The following is a 10291-nucleotide window of genomic DNA, read 5'->3' on the forward strand; positions in this document are numbered from 1 at the left end:
TACCCTCACTTTATTTTGGCTTCGGTGTGCAGTGACTCATTGCAGGGACGTCGAGCCATGTTCAGAGACGAGATAACAAACGTCCCAGACGGGAAAGGAAGATTCATTAGTCAAAAAGTGTGTGGGCGATGCACATGATGAATGTAGTTAGTGTAGTGGAGGAGCGCACATCTCGGTGGGCGTTTTCACGTTTTCGATACTTCAAAAAACACTCTCTCCAATGGAAAGCAACGCAAATGAAGATCTCATGTTGTAACAGGGCATGGATTTAAGTAAGTACGCATGAATGACGGCTTCCTTTTACAGAACTGGTCGTGAAGATAAGTGTAAGATAAGTGGCTTTTAAAACTCTTTCTCTACAAAAAATTTACTTTTGCACAGTTATTTTGAAAATGCTGATAAATTTGACTTTTGGGTCAGGTCATTGAAATAAACCTATTTTTTACTGTAATGACCAGCTGTTTGCACGGGTACATGAAAGATTGGCCAGCTTATCTTAAAACTTCAACTAAAAGGACATTATAACAAAATGAACACTGCAAAAAAAAAAAAAAAATAGATATACAAAATACAATATTGATGCATTTATTGTTAGCAAATTTAGATATAGTGTAACGAGACTCTGTTTCACATCCTTATCGTCTTGTTCCATCTCTCACCAGTTCTGATGTTTTCTTTTGGAACTGTAGGCTCCAGGGCCTGTATTCACAAAACATTTGATCTTATCACTAAGAGTTCTTCTAAATAGCAGTAAAGGTTTTTAGCTAAGAGTTTTCACTTAAAACCTATTCATAAAGCTGCTGAGACAAAATTTTACTTAGAGAAGTCTTATAAGAGTAAGGGCGGATTTGACCTCGTTGCTATGGATAATGTCAGTATGCTTACTACCTATGCACACAGTGATTGGCTGATAGGGGAGGGGTCTCTGTCAGAGATTTATTAATGGAAATATTATTTTCCCATATTCAAATAAAGTAAAAAAAAAAAAAAATTTAATTGCTACATTAAAATAAATATTTTCAAATACAGGCTGTGTGCCACTAAATTAAATAAGTATATGAAGAGTTCATTTCTTTCTTATTCATTACCTACTCCTTTTTTTTGTCACGTATTGTCAGAACGTTACTTATTGCGCAAGTAACATCAATCAAACTGCAGTTGGTTTGTTTTGCTTAAGTAATAATAACTAAACAAATACATGCAATTTACAAAATTAAAGTTCGTTGAAACAATGTTGTTTTTTACATATTAAAAGTTTGTTTTATAGCAAAAGAAGATAACTCCACATTTCAGAATCAGAATCAGAATCAGAAAGAGCTTTATTGCCAAGTGTGTTTGCACACACAAGGAATTTGTCTTGGTGTTAGGAGCTTCCAGTACAGAAAGTACAGACATAGTGCAGACAACATATAATTAAGGTGATAAAGAACACTAATGAAGAGAATATACAATAATTAAGGATAACAATAGTAATAAAAATAAAAATATACAGAAAAGAGACATGACCATAGACAGAACTGTGAATGTGCATGTGTGCTATGTACAGATGAAGGTTTGATGAGTTATTTACAGATGTACAGTACCGGGGTGTGTTATGTGTTGTTCAGGTGGGATACGGCCTGGGGGAAAAAACTGTTCTTGTGTTTGGCTGTTCTGGTGCTCAGTGATCTGTAGCGCCGGCCAGAGGGCAACAGTTCAAATAGAGAGTGAGCTGGGTGTGAGGGGTCCAGAGTGACTTTCTTAGCCCTTTTCCTCACTCTGGAGGTGTAAAGTTCATGGAGGCTGGGCAGAGGGGCACCGATAATTCTCTCAGCAGTCCTAACTGTCCGTTGTAGTCTTCTGATGTCTGTTTTGGTAGCTGAACCAAACCAAACAGTTATAGAAGAACATAGGACAGACTTGATGATTGCAGAGTAGAACTGTTTCAGCAGCTCCTGAGGCAGGTTGAACTTCCTTAGCTGGCGGAGGAAATACAGCCTCTGCTGGGCCTTTTTCGCAATAGAGTCAATGTGATTGTCCCACTTCAGGTCCTGAGAGATGGTGGTGCCCAGGAATCTGAATGACTCTACTGAAGTCACAGTGCTGTTCATGATGGTGAGTGGGGGGAGAGCAGGGGGGTTCCTCCTGAAGTCCACTATCATCTCCACAGTTTTGAGCGTGTTCAGCTCCAGGTTGTTAAGACTGCACCAGACAGCCAGCTGCTCAACTTCCTGTCTGTAAGCAGACTCGTCACCGTCCTTGATGAGGCCTATGACTGTAGTGTCGTCCGCAAACTTCAGGAGCTTGACAGAGGGGTCCTTTGATGTGCAGTCATTCGTGTAGAGGGAGAAGAGCAGTGGGGAGAGAACGCAACCCTGAGGGGCGCCAGTGCTGATGGTGAGAGTCCTGGATGTGAGTTTGCCCAGCCTCACTAGCTGCTGCCTGTCTGTCAGGAAGCTGGTGATCCACTGACAGATGGAGGAGGGCACAGAGAGCTGTCTCAGTTTGTCTGAGAGAAGGTCAGGTATGATGGTATTGAAGGCCGAGCTGAAGTCCACAAATAAGATCCTTGCATAATTCCCAGGTTTGTCGAGGTGTTGCAGGATGTAATGCAGTCCCATATTGACAGCGTCATCCACAGACCTGTTTGCTCTATAGGCAAACTGAAGAGGATCCAGCAAGGGTCTAGTGATGTCCTTCAGGTAGGCCAGGACCAGTCTCTCAAGTGACTTCATGACCACAGACGTGAGTGCGACAGGTCTGTAGTCATTAAGTCCAGTGATTTTGGGCTTTTTGGGGACGGGAATGATGGTGGAGCGTTTGAAGCAGCAGGGAACTTCACACAGCTCCAGAGATCTGTTGAAGATTTGTGTAAAGATGGGGGCCAATTGGTCAGCACAGACTTTTAGACAGGCAGGTGAAATACCGTCTGGTCCTGAAGCTTTCCTAGATTTCTGTTTTCTGAAGACCCGGTTCACATCCTCTACACAGACTTTAAACGCAGGTAGAATGGTGGGGGAGGGAGTAAGGGGGGTTGCAGGGGGGGAAGGTGAATGTGTGAAGTGCAGATCAGAGCGGGTGCTGGGTGTCAGTCTGGCCTTTTCAAATCTGCAGTAGAACACATTGAGATCGTCAGCCAGTTGTTGATTCTCCACAGACTGTGGGGGTGGTGTCTTGTACATGGTGATGTTCCTCAGACCAGTCCATACCGACGCCGGATCGTTGGCTGAAAGTTCTTTTTTCAACTTCTCAGAGTAGTTCTTTTTAGCCACTCTGATCTCCTTTGTTAGTCTGTTCCTGGCCTGGTTATACAAGATTTTATCCCCACTTCTGTAAGCGTCCTCTTTGGCCTGACGAAGCTGTTTGAGTTTCCCAGTAAACCACGGTTTATCATTATTGAATGATAAGAATGTCCTGGTGGGGATGCATATATCCTCACAGAAACTGATATATGATGTTACAGTCTCTGCGAGTTCATCCAGATCGGTGGCAGCGGCTTCAAAAACACTCCAATCAGTGAGGTCAAAACAAGCTTTTAAATCTTGCTCTGCTTCATTGTTCCATCTCTTAACAGTTCTTAATACAGGCTTCGAAGATTTGAGTTTTTGCCTATAGGTCGGTATGAGATGAACCAAACAGTGATCAGAGAGCCCCAGAGCTGCCCGTGGGACAGAGTGATATGCATCTTTAATTATTGTATAACAATGATCCAATATATTACTGTCTCTGGTGGGACATGTAACGTGCTGTCTGTATTTTGGCAGTTCGCGGGAGAGATTTGCTTTATTAAAATCTCCAAGAATGATTAAAAAAGAGTCCGGGTACCTTTGCTCTGTTTCAGATATTTGTTCAGCCAGCTGTTGCATCGCGGCGCTCACACACGCGTCCGGAGGCACGTACACATTCAGGAGAATGAAGGAGGAAAACTCGCGGGGTGAATAGAACGGCTTACAGTTTATGAAGAAGGCCTCCAAATTAGGAGAACACATCTTCTTCAGAGTTGTTACATCTGAACACCAACCTTCATTTATGTAGAAACATAGTCCACCACCTCTCGTTTTCCCCGTTAGCTCCGTGATGCGGTCTGATCTGAACAGCTGATATCCAGGCAAATGAAGCATGTTATCCGGGATGTTTTCACTCAGCCAGGTTTCAGTGAAGCACAATGCAGCAGAGTTTGTAAAGTCCTTATTTGTGTGGGTGAGGAGAAGTAGTTCATCCATTTTGTTAGGAAGGGATCGGAGATTCGCTAGATGAATGCTTGGGAGCGCAGTTCGGAAGCCGCGTTCGCGGAGTTTAACCAGGGCGCCGGCGTGCTTCCCTCTTTTCCGTCTGAGCGCGCGTTTGACTAGGACCGCTGCCCCTCCGACCAAAACATCCAACAAAGCGTCTGAATAATCAAAAACCGGAAAAAAAATTGTCCGGTGTGTGTTGCCTTATGTCCAGTAGTTCGTCTCTGGTAAAACTGACAGTAGGAGAATGACTAAACACAGAACAAACAAACAAAAACAACAAAAGTACGGGAGCGTTCCACACCACAGCAGCCATACTCGGCGCCATCTTGAGTGATTAGAGTTAAAAAATGTTTTAATGTTTTAGAGTTAAAAAAACAAACAAACACTCGTTTAATCTTTGTAATCTCCTCAGATGACAATGTAGAGGCCTGACAATCCATCCTGGATCACTTTTAGTCAGCTTTGACGAAACTCCTCTCAGCAGGCACTTCTTAAAGTGAAAGTAACCCTTGTCACCTGACCTGAATACAGCATGCTGATTCGCTAAAATGGACTTATCGGCTTTTGTTCAAATGGCCCTTGTCATCGGCATCTGCAGTAAAACGTGAGCTCGCAATGCCTTGAAAGTGGACAATACAGGCTTTATTGACAATGTGTTTAGGGTTAGGATTGCGCTATATGTGGAGAATAATGTGCAGCAATCAGCTCTTTTTTTCCCTTTTTTTATAAAGTGGTTTTTGCAAATTAACTTTTCATATTATTAGCTGATTGTCAGCCTCTTACGGCCTTAGAGAGGCCTTATATGGCCAATTTCTGACTAGAAAACTCGGATTTACGATAATTCCGATAGCACGTGAATGCAGCATAAGACATGCCAAAGTAAAAGAAAACCAAACTGGATGCTAGAACAGCTGTTACTTCTTGCCCAAAACTGGTTTATGAAAACAAGAATTTAATCAAAGGAAAATCTGGAGTTGGTATAGCTGCCAAAACCAAACTGCCGGCAACAGGCATTTTAGGAGTTTGTGGTTTGGTCTTAGAAGTCCTCTTCCCTACTCCTAACGTTTCACAGATTTATGAGCTAGTTTTAGCACTAAAACATGTTGTAAAATACTCTTAGAGCAAAAACGTAGGATTCCTAAATTTAGGACTGACTTGCCCATTGTTTTTAAGATTTTCTCCTAAATCAGCAAGTTTTGAGCTACTTTTAGCCTTAAGATGTTTTGTGAATACAGGCCCTGAACTTCTACCCAGTAGGCACAGGATGTCAATATAATGTCAGGTTGAGAATGGACATCACGGCGGGCAGATTTTGCGTTTTGGTTAAGAATGAAAATCGGGTTGAAGTCAGTATTTGACGCCAATTTGATGTTGGATTTTTGTTACACAACCTAAAAACAACAAATATCAACGTCAGCTGACGTCAGTATTGGACATCAAATTAACATTGACATTACACGTTGAACTGACATTTAATTTTGGTCACCCGACATCGCAACCGAAATTCCACTAAATATCAATGTCTTATGACGTTGTGTGCCTGCTGGGTAGCCAAGCCATCTGTTAATTGTTTTATTCTACCTGTCTGTCTATACATACATTAAAATAAATACTTTTTATTACACTTGTTAACTGTTTTGAGTTGCTTGCACTGATCTCAAAGTGATACTACAGACACCAAAGGCTACTGTAGCTGGTCAGTACTGGTATACTGCCATGGGCAGCGCTACACATTAGCATTATCCAACTTATATCAGTGGGCATGCCCTACCTGATATTGCAGACTGGTCTTTCTCATCATATGTAGTAACTGTAAAATTGTAACAATAGTTTTTTACCATTTACTGCACTTCGGTATTCTTCTAGTTATTTACCTATAGCGGCTAATGAATCTGAAGTCTCCCACATTCACAGAAAATAGCTTACTTGCAAAATAAGGTGGATAGTGTGCAACAGCTGGGTTCCAGAAGTAAAAATCCCATTCATTCCTCATTAAAGCCCTCATTAAAGTAGACATATGTCTTTTTGTCCGATTTTCAAATACTTTTTTGCTTAAAATCAAAGTTTGTAATCTTGTGATTGACCTCATAGCTGATTGATTTGGTTCATGGCTTATAGCTTTTTAATGCAGACATTATTTTAATGTCTTTGGGAAAAATGAAGGGGAGAAATACTTCTGTAATCAAGGTTTTTGAAAAAGTGGGCAGGTGCTGTTGCCAATTACAATCACATTTTAAAGAGAGCCGTGTCATGTAACTATTAACTTTTTATTTAATCATTTTATAATGCAAAGTGTAAATGTAATTATTGTAAAGTATTATTGAGTATTGCACATTTGGGACTTAACGGATCTACCACCGTAATTCATTATTGTATTCCCCAGAGATACATAATACATTACAAACTCACATTTTCTCATTGGATTGGTTGTCTTATAGGAGTGCTGGTAGTAGTGTTCAGCATGGTTGTCTCTGAACTGTCTCACGTTCACACTAGACCAATTGACTTTGTGTGTGACAGCGAGGCCAGAAGAATGATGAACAAAGTGAAGGACTTACAAGTGGAAATGGTAAGACTGTGAAATTTACTTCAGATGTAAAAAGTTATTTTACTTTGAGGTTTTCAATTTTTTTAAAGACCATTTACACCTATAATGATAACTATATCAGTGTCCACACCAACGCATAATATTGTGTTTATAAGCATAATCTGCAGTTGTGTCATTTTCCACTTTAAATGCTTGATCTCTTTAAAGCAGGATAGATTCTGATTGGCCGTTCTGATGTTTTTACCAGAAAAAAAAAATCATTTAGAAAGTGATTCCGGTGATATTATCACTCTATGCTGCTATTGTTGTAGTTGTCATCCTTGGTGTAAAATGGGCCTTTGGGATGTTTTTCTGTGGCCCAATGTTTAAATTCTTACCTTACACCATAGTAACTCATGAGAGATCATATTACAAGGACAGCTGAGCCATTTTATTTAAGCACAAGGTCTGAGAAGATTATTTTATTATTTATTAGATATTTTGTGTTAAAATCAAATCAAATAACCTTCAATTGAATTAGGCTATAAAAGTCCTCCAATCTATTGAATGATTTTTCAAGTCACCACCATATATTTGTGTTTTTGTTAGTAAAAAACTGCTAGAATCAATACCAAGCTACAGCTCGGTCTCATTAGATGTTTGCATGCTACACTTGACTTGACAGATATCTGTCAGCCTACCTATTTGCATGTTAACTGTCTGGCTTGATTCTCTACTGTCTTCTTCCATCTTGGCATCATCCATTATCTTTTTGACTTGACTCTGTGTTTGTTTGACAGTTTACCGCTCTGACTTCTCAGTCTTCGTCTACATCTCTGCTTGTCTATCCAGCGGTGAGACATATAATAGGCTGTGTTTTCCCTCCTTTTACAGGTAGTCTGCAGTGCTGTAGATGCTCTGCTGTCTGATATTAAATTACCATGCATCAGAATTCACAAAGCAACCTGGGAGAGAAAATCAGTGAGTCGTTCAATGCAGCCCACTCCCACACACTCCCTCCATTAGAGCATCAACCCACTCACGCTGCTCTCGGGCACACACTCTTTGAGACACCTGTGTGTGTGTGTTCCAGGTGCATGAGCAGAGGGCTGAGATCCTGCTGTCTTTGGGGACTCTAGCACAGGATGTGCAGTCTGCCAGGAGACTCAGCCAACCTGGCTGTGGACTCACTCTGCTGGAGCGCTTGGAACACAGTATCAACAACTACTTGCATGTAGTAAGACTACTCCACATTGAGGTGAGGACGACCAGTTCAACCTTGTGCTGCAGCTCAGATAGATATTGGCACAAAGGCTTAAGGCATGCAGACAGATTGCGAGCCTCTTGAGGAATTCACTCACATAGGAGCAGATATTGACTTGCGAGAATGAAGAACGTGGGCATAGGATTTACAACAGGGCTGACTACAACATCTGACCTCACAAAAATAAATACATCTAAAATACAGTCTACTGTATTAGTACTGTATTATGTAAAAATATAAATAGTCAACAATCAATCAATGAATCAAAGAAAAAATATATTATAATTCACATAACAAATTAATTAGGCTACTATAATAAATGCAGTAATGCCAGGCTACATCTAAACCCTTAATAAAAAATATATTAGTGCTGTCAAACGATTCATTGCGATTAATTAAAAGTTTTTGTTTACATTAAATATGTATGTTTACTGTGTATATGTATGATGTATATATAAATACACACACATACAGTATATATTTTGAATATATTCACGTTTATACATATATATAGATATTATTTCTTATATATATATATATATATATATATATATATATATATATATGAATATATTTGCAAATATGTATGTGCATCATATTTAATTATTAATATTATTAAATAATATTAAACTTAATTGTAATTGTTGATTCAAAACGAATAGGTTAATAATGTATTGTAATTTAATGCAATTAAATTTATGTCATTTTATTTTTACGTGAGCAAGTGAACAGACAAATTGCTTGGAATTTTTTTTTGCTTAAAGACGTAAAGGAATTTTCCCCATATTTGAGTGTGGTTGTTGTACTATGCAGTTCTCAATGAAAATATCCTGCCTTCCCGGAATCTTTGTTGATTTGTCACGTCATCTTGGTGACTTTGAGTCCTGGTGACCTCTGCCTTCCTTCCCCAGGAAAGAAGGGAAGATAGCGACATATTTGACCAGTGAGAATGATGGGAACACGGTGCTCTCTGAAGTGCATTACAGCCATGCCCTGCTGATAAAATATACATACCGCCACTCCTAGATTAAAGCACGTACTGTGGGGCGATGCTGGACTGTATTTTGCTTATTTCTGATGTATTTGCAAAACATAATTAACCTACTTCATGTGAGAATCAAAGCTGGTGTTTTCAGTGATCTCAGCGATGACCCAGTAATCTTCCAAAGTAGCTCAGTCATTTTCGTCCATAAAAATCCTCTCTGTTTTTAACTGCTTCAACATGATATTTTTAGCTGGAACACCACTTTCCTTATCTGACCATCTTTGTCTCGTCCAGCAGGGGGAGCAGGTGGGGCCCCAGGCAGAGCTATGTCTGGGTCAGCCCTCCAAGGATTTGGGTTTGGTGTTGAAGCACTTTGGGCTTCTGCTAACTGGCAAGCTGGAGTGGCTCATTGCAGAGATGGCAAAGGGGTGCTAGACAGAAAAAGAGTGACTTCTAATCTTGGCTTTTCTTCAACCTTTTATAATGGGACTAGACAGGTCCAATCAATTTTAACAATGGTCCAACTTTAAGACAATGGAGGGCCATGCACTTTGCCAGAGACTTACAGAAGAGAAAGTACATGAAGCATAAACGACTACACTGTGCCATCTGCTGGATCTTAGCTGAACTGACTCACCTGTTGAGTTACATCCATTGAAGTTTTAAAACAGACAAACTGTTCTGAACTGAATACAGTTTCTGGTGAGTGCTATATGTTTATATATATATATATATATCACAGATTATATTTATTTATTTTATAGCCTGCATGAAGGTTGAATTGACTCTACATGGTGTGATAGCACATGGACGATAACTGCGACAGAATGTGTGACGATGCGTAGGTAGTGCAGTGCACACACTGGAAAGGTCACTTTATCTATACACTCCAAGTTACAATTATGAAATATTTGTGGTTATATTATATTTTGTGTAAAAAATAGTATTTACAATATTTTGCAAGAAAAAAAAGCCTTGTCATTAATTAATTGCATGAGTCAATGCATCAGTGACAAAAATATTTAAGAAAATATTTTAATATATAGGACTACTCTTTTGAATGTACCTTGTCCTCCTCTCTTGTAATGTTACCCCCATTTTGTAAAATGTATAATTTGTACAAGTTTTTTTTTTTAAATGTACATATAAATATTTAAATATATTTTCATTTCATTTGTTGTGTGGATAGTGTTATCATTTAAACACTGAACTCAACGTATCCTTAACGTATGGACTATACAGCCAGTCCTACTGCAGTGGTTTTAATAGTAGAAGACATGTACACTACTGCTCAAAAGTTT

At 39.5% G+C, this 10291-nt stretch overlaps 1 protein-coding gene across 1 annotated transcript; it reads left to right on the plus strand.

Moving 5' to 3' along the window:
* Nucleotides 1-210: 210 nt before the first annotated feature.
* On the plus strand, nt 211-10078 carry LOC306845860 (uncharacterized protein). Its single transcript, XM_079378850.1, has 5 exons — nt 211-272; nt 6653-6783; nt 7636-7722; nt 7835-7999; nt 9288-10078. Exons 1-5 carry the CDS (start codon nt 263-265, stop codon nt 9423-9425), a joined length of 531 nt encoding a protein of 176 aa, XP_079234976.1. The 5' UTR covers nt 211-262; the 3' UTR covers nt 9426-10078.
* Nucleotides 10079-10291: the final 213 nt, after the last annotated feature.

The sequence above is a fragment of the Barbus barbus genome (assembly GCF_936440315.1).
Source record: "Barbus barbus genome assembly, chromosome: 26".
NCBI lineage: Eukaryota > Metazoa > Chordata > Actinopteri > Cypriniformes > Cyprinidae > Barbus > Barbus barbus.